This window comes from Amblyomma maculatum, chromosome 1 (genome assembly GCF_055883805.1).
Source record: "Amblyomma maculatum isolate TAMU_Amacu chromosome 1, ASM5588380v1, whole genome shotgun sequence".
NCBI classification, from domain to species: Eukaryota; Metazoa; Arthropoda; class Arachnida; order Ixodida; family Ixodidae; genus Amblyomma; species Amblyomma maculatum.
In genome coordinates this window covers 304,109,221-304,122,890 of record NC_139344.1, presented here as the reverse complement: position 1 = coordinate 304,122,890, position 13,670 = coordinate 304,109,221, and the positions used below count along the sequence as shown (strand labels likewise).

The 13,670-nt window shown below is 43.7% G+C and overlaps 2 protein-coding genes across 3 annotated transcripts in view; both read left to right on the top strand.

Annotated features, from left to right (window-relative positions):
• Window positions 1-13,670, top strand: part of LOC146206971 (uncharacterized) — a 138,765-nt gene that overhangs the window by 47,612 nt on the left and 77,483 nt on the right. The window lies entirely within an intron of this gene.
• Window positions 2,921-13,670, top strand: part of LOC146206973 (N-acetylneuraminate (7)9-O-acetyltransferase) — a 61,272-nt gene continuing 50,522 nt past the window's right edge. Inside the window, exons 1-3 of one of the 2 annotated variants that reach the window (XM_084588281.1) lie at window positions 2,921-3,063; window positions 3,389-3,485; window positions 5,246-5,438. In XM_084588281.1, the coding sequence (XP_084444407.1) occupies window positions 2,979-3,063; window positions 3,389-3,485; window positions 5,246-5,438 (375 nt within the window). In that variant the 5' untranslated portion in view covers window positions 2,921-2,978. The other variant, XM_084588215.1, reaches the window with a different exon arrangement.

Genomic DNA, 13,670 nt, shown 5'->3' with positions numbered 1-13,670 from the left:
AATCATCAATTAAGAAAAAGGTTAAGGAAACAGAGAGGGGTCTGTGGAAAACAGGGATGGAGACTAAATCAGCATTAGAAATGTACCGAACGTTCAAGCAGGAAATAGCCAAAGAAAACATTTACGATAATTCTAGGGGCAGCCCATTGTTGTTCGAGGCTAGGACAGGAGTATTGCGGACTAAGACGTACCGAGTCAAGTACCAAGAGATAGACACGCTGTGCAGGGTGTGTGGGGAGGATGAGGAAACGCCTGAACACTTAATAATTTCCTGTAAAGGGCTCCGCCCTATAGTTCAAGGCAACGGGCCAGATTTAGCCAAAGCATTGGGGTTTAAGGATAATGAAGGGAAAATAGACTTTAAAAGGGTAGAAATAACCAAACGAAGGTTAGCTGATTGGTGGCTGAAAGGAAGGCAAGAATAGGTCCACACTATATATTACTATTCACGGCTAGGCGGCCTGTGGCGCCGCCGCCCGATTCAAAGGGTTCAGCCTTATCCATCCATCCATCCATCCATCCATCCTCTCGGGTTTGGACAGGCCACGGCCGGTCTCGAGGGAGAGAGCGCGCGCTCTTTCTTACGGCCTTCTCAATCGCCGCGTGAACAATGGGAACTTTTCTCCTTGAGTCACGCTCTCCGCCGCCGCAAGGGGCGCGACCTGCTCACTGTTCGTATCAAGTTCGCTCCGCATCGGCTTCAGTGGCGGCGGGTGGCATTTGCCTGGTTTCGCGCTGTCGCCCGCGGGTTTCGTGGTGAGTGCAGCCCCTAAATGAGCGATTACAGAAGGTAGATGCTGCAGCGGCATCCTGTCAGCGTGCTACACACGTGAATGGAGTCTTTATATTAAAAAACACTGTCGCTCAGCAAACGCTCGACAAGCATATGACATGTATTGCGGCATGGTATCTACTTTTGTTCATTTTAATCTGAATTTTTTCCCAAGCCTGTACAAGAAGATGAATAAAAAAAGTGAATGAGCAGTGATCACATCGAAGCTTCTTAATTTAAGGCAAACATAACAGCAACAATGGCAAAACCGTCTTTCAGCGCTAGATGAGAAATCATCGAGGTAACACCGAAGATGAAAATAATTTTATAAAATTGTAATGTAAGTTGCACAATGCTTACATGACATAAAGTATTAGTATAACGTCAGAGTAAACGCTTTAAGTTTTGTTTTCAATTTTGCTATAATTTATAGGCCAGCAAACGTTTTATGTTGTATTATAAACATTATTTTAATTTTGCAAATAAACGTTGGTTTAATGAAATGTTTACATGATATCATGATTATTTCATGAAAAAACAGGAAATCTATTTCAAGCCCTAATTAGCAATATTTTCTTTCTTTTTCTAGTATGTGTTAGAACTAATAGTTCCTTGTAACTATCTGTGCAGTAATGCCTGCCTTAGAGAGCAATCGCTGCCCCATTATTTTGGTATTAATACACATTCGCCACTGTTACTCAAGGGACACTCCTCAATAATGAATATAAAAGCTTTTCTCTGTGCTATTTATTCAGATCGAGGTGACGAGTTGTATGTCGCGCTGTATTGCGCGCCTAGGCACCTAGTGTCGACCCCGACGAAATCATTTCAGCTCTGCTGCAATCAGTAACCGAGGAACTGAAAGAAGTGATGGTATCTCTTGTCATCCCATTACCCACTGTCACGTATTCTGGTTTAGCTTACGTCGCTGGATACATTAATTGTAAAGTTAATCAGTGACTTCGGGTGTGACGCTTGTGCTATCCTTCTTGAAACCAGAACAAGAAACCTTCTTGGACAAGGTTGTGTCTTTTTTTTTTTTGAAAAAGCTGTCGTGCACCTACCAAACACAAATCTCCTTGAAGTCCTTCAAATCTTAATCCAGCCAGCACTTGAGAACTCACCTTTGCTGAGTTGCCTGGAAGGCATTGACAATAGCCATGCTATAAGGTCCGCTTCTTTAATATGTGAGAAATTTCTCAGAATCCTTCTTGTCAATTATGCTAAGAAAGTGACAGACAGGAACGAAAGGCCAGCTCCTTATGTGCACAAACCGTCCAGAAAGATTTTGAGACTTTAATTTTCTAGCCGCATGTACCGTTTTGATGAATGAGTGCAATGTGTTAACTTTGAAGGACATTTTTTTTATTGCTTGCTGCTCTTTTCAATTATGCATATTTGTTTATGCCCATTTCCTTGATTAAATGTTTTTTTATCGCTGTATTAATATGACTACGACTGTCTACGTGTGCGTCAGTCGCGAGATTACGTATACATCTGCTGTCTTTCAACCTTTTAAACGAAGCTAGAACAGTCCACTTCACTAGACAACTGAAATTTTAACTGTATGCGTAAATTTTTGTTCCTTACTCTGAATCTGAGACGCGCGAAGAATTTTCGTCAGTGCCTCTTTTGATCTAAACGAAAACGGCAGCGGTTGACAGAATATCCACTGAACAGTTTGCCATGCACTAGCGTCAGGTCGCGCTATACCTGCTTACAGCTTTCAAAGGCACACTGCATAAAATGGTACATATAGTTTTGTGGAAAATTTAGGGGCAAAAAGTGTTGATGTAAGTGCACCCGAAACTTCATTCGACCGTGCGCGACGGCACTGACGAAGGCGCGCGCACGCGCATTATTGACTATTTTATTGCTCATACACGATAAATCAGACGCTGATTACGGCTTCTTCCTATAAGCCATAAGGGGTGAAATATCAGGACCTGCCGGTTGCAACCGATGCGGGCGGAGCGAAGAGCAAGCGCGCGTTTCCCTTGCGCGTGAACGGCGGTAGCGGAGGAGCAACAGTGGGGCGGTGGCGACCCCACCGAGGCGCGGCGGGCGGTGGAAACAGACCCCATTGGAGAGGCCGTAAGAGAAGAGACAAACGCGCTCTCCATCGAGACCGGCCGAGGAGTAGGAGCCCCCGTAAGCCCACTACCCCATTCTAGCTCACTTTAGCTACGCTACACTTGTGGAACGAATGGTGAAGTGCTCCACGAAGAGAACTAGTGTAGGCAGTGTAGGTGTATCGAACGGACTATTGAGCATGCACACGATAAGTGGTGGTACGGGTGGATCGACGTCCTTCGTAGCCATGTGTGTGTATGGCAGTGCGTATTGCGTGAGCGCTGCTTTAGCAGCCTGAATTTGTTAAAGCGTGTGTACTCGATATGGTCGAGGAAGGCCGCCATATTAACGCCAGTTCTGAGTTCATTCACCGTGTCAACGCCAAAAATTGTAAAATATTTGCATGCTTTATTGTCGTTGGTTTTGTGCTCTACCACGGCGTTATCCATCTGACGTACGGTATGACCAGCGTACTTTTGTGCATGCAATCGGAAAGAATGCACGCGCTCACCTTCATTGATGCAGTTCGTCCTTTCTTCGCAGGAATTGACACCTGCAAGTGGCTGCTGAGTGATGGACGATTCCAGGGTTATCATGTTTGGCAGCCTTACGGGTGCATGCTGCACACCTACACCAATGCGTAAGATACCATTGCTGCCGCTCGTACCTGTCAGATGAAGAGGCGTTTCCCATGCATGCATTTGTCTACATTTGTCAGCTTACCTCTACTGTCTGAGAGCGGCGCTATTCATCCTTTATTGCAATATGTAGTAGGTGCTGTGTCTGATGACAGGAGCGTGTTCTTGCTAAAACCTCATCTTTTCACCTGCTGCGGCAAAGCATGCTCTAAGTAGCGGGTAGGCAATCAACCCTTTCTCAGATCTAGTTGCGTATTTTACTTTCAGCATTGCATGGAAGAACGTTCATACAGACTTCGTGATGTTCCGAAACGTGTACTGCTGGGAACCGAAGCGTTAAGTAATGAGAAATACGCTGTTTTTCGCAGTGCCCAGACTTCCCAACACTATAGCAGTGATATACGACAACCATTAAATTTCCAATATTTTATCAACGGACAGATTCTCTCTTTTGTAAAAAGTTACAAATACTTAGGAGTAGTATTAACATCCGACCTCAGAAGGAATGAACACATAACTTACATTACAAAAAAGGGCATGCAGAGGCTGGGTTACCTGAGGAGATCTTTGCGCCAATCAACCCTAAAAATTGAACTTATAGCGTATAAAACTTCCATTGGGCCAATTCTTGAATACTGATATGGGATCCATACACCCAGTGCAATATAAAAAAAGTTGGAGAGAGTTAAAAAAAAAAAATCAATTTCTACAGCTGGCATACAGCAGCAACTACAATTGTGAAAAAGGCAAACTTAGAACCATTACAGGGCAGATGCTGTAGAAAGAGGTTGAAGTTCATGTACTTACTATAAATACGTATATTGAATCAGTCATCAGACGTCCAATATGATCACACCATTAAAAAAAATAATTGCAATATAGGTGTAAAACTGATGCCTTCAAAAATTCGTATTTCCCGCGAACGGTCGGAGATTGGAACTCGTTATATCCAGACACTGTGGTAAGGTCCTCAGTTGAATCATTTTGCAACGCACTTAAGCAAAACGCAAGTATGTGAAATATCTCTACGCGGTGATTAAACAGTACCCTGTCCAGTTATTGATTTTTGTTTATTGTTTACTTTTTCTTTCTGCTTCTGGCGTTACCATGTTGCACTGTTTTATTTAACAGCCATGGTGTATAAGTAGCACTGATTTCATTTTTTCGTACGCAACCTTTGTTGAGAATGTCTATTTTGCATCTATTCTGTGTTCTGTTCATATCATTGTATCGCCCACTCCTGCCTAAGGCCTACAATTAAGACTGGCAGTACTTTTAAATAAATAAATAAGCACAACTCTTGTGCACTGCCAAGTGCAGTATGTACAGTATTGTGCAAAATCGCTTTTTTTTTTTTTTTGCACTGGCGACCAGCTTGACTTTGCTGCAGAATATCGAGATGCTATGCGGTTTATGCAATATTAAGTGGAGCATGTTGCAAGGGTATAATTCGTGTTGCTTCTAGAAGTAGTCTTGTGCACTTGAGGTGGAGCCTTTAACACTTGGCCTGCCGCGGTGGTGCAGTGGTTAGAGCACTCTACTACTGTGGCCGAGTATGTGGGATCAAATCCCAGCCCCGGCAACCACTTTTCAATGGAAGGGAAAAGCAAGGCGCCCGTGTGCCAGGCAGTGTCTGTGCAGCTGGTCGAAATTTCTTGAGCCTGCACTACGGTGTCTCCATAGCCTGACTTACTTTGTGATGTTAAACCCCATAAACCAAACCGACCAATCTTTGTCACTTATAAGGATTGGTCTGTTACAGGGAATCCCGCATGTGCCTGCGTTATATTGCCTACTGGGGCGGCAAGAACCATATTGTATTCCTGGGTGACTCGCGCATCCGGCAACTGTACTGGGCCTTTGTGCAACAAGTGCAGCCTTCACCTCTGGCAGCCTCTCCCACGCAGGCCCACCAAGACCTTCATTACGAGGAGAAGGACTTGCGTCTCACCGTGGTCAGTCATTGCCCGCAGAGGCCTTTTGCGAGTTGTAACCTGGCAGAATTGAGACCTCCAAAAACTGCAGGTGATAAAAATTTCACCATGCTGTTGCTGCAAAAGCTATTATGCTTTTAATTAATCCCTGTGCATAGACGATAAAACGATGCTCACACATTTATTTAAGGGTACCATCCTTGAAAAGGCAATCGCAATGAGCGACCAGAACAAAAGCATAAGGCACCTAATTCCTGTTTCCAGCAAGAACAGAAGAAATGCTAATACAGTCTCAGGCAGGCACATAAGAAAAAACAAAATTTAGCTTCGTAGCTGAAAAACAACGCAAGTCCTTCAGTGCCAAAATACATGCTCTGGAATGGCTATAAACTAGCCATCATTACAGCTTTCTAGAAATGAGGGCAAAGTGAATATTCAGGCTTCCTGGCTTGTGTGTGCTTGATTTATGGGCCTTGCTTAGGAACTACTTGGGCAGTATGTGTGGTTTATAAATTATATGGGCAATTTGCTCTTCATCACCTTGATGCCTGAAGCTAGCATTCAAGAAATTTCTTCTTATAATGTTCATTTTTTATGCAGCAGCCTTTTTGTGCCAGTGAACAAAAGTTAAAAACAGTGTAAACACTATTCAGGTAAGATTTGCCCTGCTGGGGTGGTGCAGTGGTTACGACGCTCGGCTATTGTGCCCAAGGAAACGGGATCGAATCCCAGCCTCGGCAGCCGCTTTTCGATGGAGGCGAAAAGCAAGGCGCTCGTGTGCTGTGCGATATCAGTGCACATTAAAGAACCCCAGGGGGTCGGTATTCCTCCACTGCGGCGTCTCTCATAGCCTGAGACGCTTTGGGACGTTAAACCCCCCAAACCAATCGGGTAAGATTTACTGTCCTGGTGTATACTATGCGTTTCACCTTACTTGAGGGAAGTAAAAAAAAAAAAAAAAAAAAGGCAATGCAGCGCGGCTTGGTGAAACAAACAATACCGTGTGCTGTCATGTAGATCTCCCAGAGTATTTTTTAAAATTTAACAAAGTTGAATTATGCAAAATACTTAATACTTAATATTTAGTTTGGGGCCAAGTGCATTTTATCAAGTTTTAGAGGGGATTTAAAAACAACATATCCAGTTCTTTGTATCAGCGTGCCTCCTACGTAGCCCCCACAGGGGGCACCCGTTAAAGCAGGTGTTTGTGTGTTTTGTGCGACACCACGGACCCCGAGCACCCACACTTAGTTGTAGATGGCATCGCCGTGTCCGGGGAAAAGGGGATCCTGGTGGTTGAACCGATGCCGAGTGTTCAGACCTTTAAGGCCCCTCTGCAAAGGCAACACAGCACTTTGGCCTCAACTTCACGTAGATGGCACCTCCGGACTGACCCACCCGGGGGAAATCGGCAATCACCTTTTCCTGTCCTCCCCTCCGTCTTTTACTTTCCTATCTCCTGTCTTAAAACTGTCCCGTCTTCTCCTTTCTTCTTGGTTTTTTCCTCCTTCCTGGCGGCGAGGGTTAACCTCGTGTGGCAAAACTACCCTGAGTTCTGCCATATATGGTTATAGTCGCGGTGCACGGCTGTCGTAGGTATGGCTCATATCGAAGTTCTTGTCTCGTCCCCTAGTTGGGCTCCATGGTGGGAGGCTGCCACCGTGGCCAAACAGAATATTTTTTTTTTATGGCTCCTTTGTTTTCCAAACATGATCGCACTTCGAAACGAGGGTAGACCAATGTGACTGCCGAGTTTTACCCCAAAACAAAAGGTATTCTCGAAACACCACATTGTTCACAGTGAAGTGCTAGAAAAACAAGCAAGAAAAATTTCCCCATTCATTGTCGCAAAGTGCCTCAAAGATGTCATCGGCCCCTGTTACAAGGCCACGAAACTTGCTAGCGATGACTTGCTCCTAGAGCTAAATACAAAAACCAAGTGTTGAAACTTCCAAACATCAAGTCATTTGGGGACGTTCAGGTATCCATTACACCCCATAGGTCACTAAATACAGTCCGCGGAGTGATCTTTGGTATTGATTTCATGGAACTCACCGAAAAAGAAATGCAGGATGGACTTGCCGACCAAAACATGATAGAAGTCCAGAGGATCAAAATAAGAAAAAAAAAACCAACGAAATACCAACCAAGCATCTTGTCCTGACAGTCACCTGTTCCACGCTCCCTGAATCTATTTCTGTAGGATATACAAAGATAACAGTGCGTCCATATATCCCGAACCCTCGCCGTTGCTTCAAGTGCCAGAGATTTGGCCACGGATCCTAAAGTTGTCGCGGTCAGCAAACCTGTGCGAAATGCTCTGCAAAAGAACACACTTCTTAGTTATGTACAGTAGCACCATGCTGCACGAACTGTGGAGGGGAACACCCTGCTTACTATAGGTCCTGTCCATCATGGAAGAAAGAAATAATTACATTAAAGACAACAGAAAACATATCTTTCTAAAAAGCTAGAAAACGCATTGAAACTGCAAAGAAGTTCTCTCTAACCCCGAAAATAGACTTTGCTTGGTGTGCTGATACGGGGCAATGCATCACACCAGCCTTCTGCACCTGCTCAGACCACAGACAGTGGAGCTGTAGCATAGCCATCCTCGCCCCAAGTAGAAGCAGCTCTTGCTGCGCCACTACCCTCAAAGCAGGCCACGCGGCCTTCAGGGTCTGCGGGCCCCAAGACCTCTGCCCACGGAGCGAGGTCAAATGAAAATGTCCACGTGCAGCATGCTCCCACGTCCAGCGTCTCTGACGACGCAATGGACACAACCCAAGACAGCTCTTTGCCGTCGCAGAGACTGCGAAACTCCTTGGATCACGCAAAAAAAGATAAGGCCCTAATCACAGTGTCTGAAGTAACCTAATTTATCCCTTTCATTAAAAAAATGACATTCCTAATTCATTGGAATTGCAGAGGAATGTTAAATAATTTACCCGACATTAAAGACATTTTAGCATCATTTTCCCCTGTAGCCCTGTGCTTGCAGGAAACGAACTTAGGCCCGAAGCATACTAGTGTACTGAAAAAATACAATGTCTTCCGCCACGATCGAGAGCAGACAAACAGGCTCTCAGGAGTAGCTATAATCGTGCACAAAGGCATCGCAGCTGGTGAAGTAAAATTGAAAACCAGATTTCAAGCTGTAGCAGCCACCCTTCTCACATATAAGATTATTACAGTATGCACTATATATACTTACCACCACATCTCAAAATAACTTTGCAAGAATTAGAAGACCTCTTAAGCCAACTACCAGAACTATACTTGGTAGTTGGGGATTTTAATGCGCATTCTAATATTTGGGGTAGTGAAAAAATGGACAGCAGAGGTGAAATTTCAGAGGAGCTCATACTTTCTAATAATGTTGGTTTGCTGAATTCCGGAAAACCTACATGCTGCTCTGCATCATCCGGGAAAATGAACATTTGAGACCTTTCATTCTGTTCATTATCTGTTTTTACTAATTTTACATGGAATGTTTTAGATAACCCGTACGGGAGTGATCACTTGCCAGTTTTTATTAATTTATCATCACCACCTGCTGTCATTCCAACGAAACCACAGTGTTGGAAACTGCATTTGGCAGATTGGGAAACTTTTAAAGAAAAAGGTAATTTGCATGAAATATATTCAGAGGTTCTTGGCATTGATGACCTGAACGAGAAATTCACAAATTGTATTCTCGCTGCAGCAGAAGCCACCGTCCCTCAATCTTTGGAATAGTATGGTGCAACCACAAAGTTTGGTATTCTAAAGAATGTAGGGAAGCAAAATAAAGCGTGGGGAATTTTCAGGCGGTACCCAACTCATGACAACTTGATACATTTCAAGAAAGCAAAGGCAAAAGCACGATACATCCGGCGAAATGCCGAGAAAGATTCATGGAAAAGTTATGTGTCGCCTATAAATAGCTTAACTACGTCGAAAAAAAAAGGGGTGAGGTGCAGAAGCTAAATGGTAGCTTCTCGCCATTCACATTTCCTCTTTTAACAGCACTAGGTGCACAAACAACCCTACAGGAACAAGCAAACATATTAGGCGAACACTTTGCAGCAGTTTCTAGTTCTTCCCACTACACGCAGTCATTTCTAAAACACAAAAACATTGCTGAAAAATACAGACTTCCAATAACTGGTTGCACAAATGAACCTTATAACAGCCAAATTACCGTCCATGAAATCAATAGAGTACTGTCTGCCGGAAAACGAACTGCCCCAGGGCCCGACAGAATACATTATGAAATGCTGGTCCATCTTTCCGATACTGCTGTATATGCATTTTTAAAATTATTTAACAAAATATTCATGTCAGGAAAACTACCAGAAGCTTGGAAAACAGTTGTTATAGTCCCATTTTTCAAACCCGGAAAGCCGCCAAACTACCCTAATAGCTATCGGCCTATAGCCCTCACGAGTTGCCTAGCTAAATCTTTCTCGAAAGTGTTTTGAACATTCGGTTAACCTTTATTTTAGAATCACGTAAACTTCTAAACATTCATCAGTGTGGTTTTTGAAAAGCGTGCTCAACGACAGACCATCTTCTCAGACTTGAAAATGCTGTCCGAGAAGCATTTATACATAAACAACACTGTCTGGCCGTCTTCTTCGACATGGAAAAAGCATATGACACAACCTGGAGATTTGGCATTTCACGTGACCTAGTAGATCTAGGTATTCGAGGCCGGATATTAAACTGTCTAAATGATTTCCTATCAAACCGTTCATTTAAAGTACGCCTAGGCTCAACCCTTTGGAGGAGCTTTATTCAAGAGAACGGAGTTCCCCAAGGGTGTATTTTAAGTACTACTTTGTTGTAGAACTTAATTCAATAACCAGAGAAATCCCGAAATGCATTATGTACTCGCTTTATGTTGATGATCTGCAGATTGCATGTACGTCCTCTAACATAACCACGTGTGAGCGGCAAGTACAACTAACCATAAATAGACTAGCCACATGGGCAAATAATGGGTTCCAATTCTCTCCACAGAAATCAGTAGCTGTTCTGTTCACCCTAAAACGAGGCTTGCATACTGCCGCAACCTTACACTTAAAGAAAACCGTACTACCGTTAAAAAACGAACATAAAATTATGGGAATTACCTTTGATAAAAAGTTGACTTTTTTACCCCACATAAACGCCCTTAAAAAGAAAGCTTCTCAATCATTAAACATACCTAAAGTATTGTCAAGAAAACACTGGGGGTCCGACAGGACATGCTTTCTACATATTTATCGGTCTGTAATATGGTCTACCCTAGATTATGGAAGTATTGTGTATGGTTCAGCGAGACTATCGTATCTCAAATGCTTGGATCCAGTTCACAACATGGGATTGTGCCTCTCAACTGGCGCATATAGGACATCCCCAATAAAAAGCCTTTATGTTGAAACAAATGAACCACCCCTTAAAGACAGGAGAATAATGCTTATATGTGCATATGTACTGAAAATAACATCCTTATCGAAACACCTATGTCACCCGATAGTCACAAGCTGCCCATCTAGAACCCTCTTTAACAACAAACCCCGAGCAATCAAACCACTAATCCTCTGTTTTGAATAGGCATGCCAGGAATTAAACATACGGGATTCACTTCCAAATATTGCCTGGAAACCAAGCCCACTGCCACCCTGGTACCATTTTCCCTCTGTGTGCGACTTCACATTAACCCACTTTCAAAAGAAACAAACACTGCACGAACACATAGTACAAGAGTTTTTGGCACTAAATGAAAAATACAAAGGTTATACAGAATTTTATACAGATGGTTCTATGACAGCGCATTATACTGGAAGTGCTGTAATACAAGGTAAATGGGAGAAAGTAGTACAGTTGCCTGTGTGTTCATCGGTTTTCACAGCTGAGTGTCATGCCATTTCTGTGGCTGTAGAAGAAATATTACAGAAAAGTATTGGAAACAGCATCATATATACAGATTCTCTGAGCGTAATCACAGCACTGCATCACAGAAATGCTACAGAACCAATAATCTGAGACATAATACATAGCGTAATAGCTGCAGAAATACAGGGGCAGTCAATTAAGTTTTGCTGGTTACCAAGTCATGTTGGAATCCGTGGCTCGAGAGAGCTGACACGGGCCGCAGCAGCCTGTATTAATGAAGTACAACTAGTCAGCATGCCACATAGAGATTTTATGAAGCTGATAAAGGGAAAACTGAGATCAAAATGGCAGGTTTCATGGAACAATGAAATAAACAATAAATTACACTTTGTTAAACCAGTCATTGAAGAATGGGCATCGTGCAGTCACCAAAAACGTTTTGTTGAAGTCATTTTATTTCAGCTTCGCATCGGGCACACGCACCTAACACATGGCGTTATTCTTAAAAATGAAGACCTTTATGTGAAGGGTGTGGAGGTGAACTAACAACAAATCACATTCTGCTCTCATGCACTAAAGTAGAGAAATTAAGACAGAAATGTTTTGCACCATTTTACACTGAACAGATCCCCTTTCATCCCAGACTGATTTTGGGAGAAGATGCAATTGTTGAAATTTCTCACATTTTCGGGTTCCTAAAAGAAGCAATGATCCTTAACAAGCTATAACAATTTAAAAATGGAATAATCACATCCAAAAAGTAAAGACAAACAACCTTGTTCTTGGCGCATGATAGCCTTAGTCGCTTATGTGCCAAAAACCCCAACACACAACAGCCTCCTATGTAGCTGTTCCTTTCTGAAGAAAAGCTGGAAATATGAAACAAATTCTACATGATTTTGCTCATGCATATTATCAGCCTCACTCGGGGTGGAATCAAGCCACTGCCTTGATGACACGATGAGGTAAATTAAGGGAAAGGTTTAACGTCATCGCTTAATGCAGAACAAACGCACCATGTTTCGCAAACAATGCCGCACATACTCCATGATAATAGTAGTTCTTGACGTGTCACTGCATAGAATCTGCGCCCTCTAATGCTGGAGAGGGACGCGAAGTCATTCATACGAAAGTAAATAAGAAAATAGCTAACATGCACCACCATATTGCAGTGCTCCCAACTGTGTTTTGAATGAACAAAACATGCGACAGGCTGCACTATGATAAACATAGTGGAAACGAATTCCATGGTTCTTTTTCTTTCTTTTTGACACAACAGTGTTAAAGGCTCTGGCAGGCAATTTAGGCTAGTTTGTCATTCATGTTAGATGAAACAGCGCTAAGAACAAAAGACAGAAGGGGACACACACAGCACTGTCCAGGCTTGCACCTGGCCAAAAATGCCGACGCCTGTTATGAAGAAAATTCAGCATTGGCGTAATGAGTGCAAAATCTCTGGCGTTGTTCTGGCAGGTGATATCTGGCTGGTGTCGTAGTGGCGGACAAGAGTGACTGAGCCAGTTAAAGAACTGTATGTAGGCTGCTTGCTAGGTGACGTAACAGAAAAAAGAAGCAGTCACATTTTACATGTGCCCGTACCGTGCATCATATCATTTCCCCCTTTCTTTAAAGCTGTAGGCTTTGCACAGGCCTCCATTGTCGTGTTGACCTCTACGAGACCGGTGGAGGTTAGGGAGTTTGTTTAATAGGCGGCGATGTCACTTTGTCACTGCTCTGAAGATACCAGGCTTGGCTGGTGTCCTTGTGGCAAGGCTAGACAATCTTTGTTGTCTGGGCTGGACTGAGCAGAGTCAGCTGCTTCAGTCTTTACAGCCTTGGGCGACACAGGCACCTGATGGCGAATGTGGTCAAAATGACGTCGGGTTGGCCCCTTGGGAGTTTCAACCATGACCAGCTGAGAGCCCTCGATGCCTTTGATGATGCCTGGAGACCACTTTCTCCCCAGCGTAAAGGGGGACGCCAGGGCAAAGTTGCGTACCCACACGGGACCCTCACACTGGAACAGGGAAGGCTGCATAGAACTCCGAGAGGTAGGGGGCAGACATGGATCTAGACGTAAATAAACATGGTAATTGAGCAGTAATTCTTAGGGGACTTGCCACACGGCAAACGGGTACGTACGCCTTTAGCCCTGTAACACACGCACTAGTTTTGTTTCAAGATCGCTCACCGCCGAGAGCTTTAAAGGGCCTTCTTTTGTGGGGCAAACAGTGCACTCCACGAGGCCATTGGACTGGGACTGGGATATGAGCCAATGCGTCTTGCATCGGCTCAGATTCCGACAACCTTCTTGGCGGATCCAACCAAGCCATTTCCCATATTTTCGCACAGGATACTGAGCAGGATATGCAAAGGCAAGTCCGGTGTCCT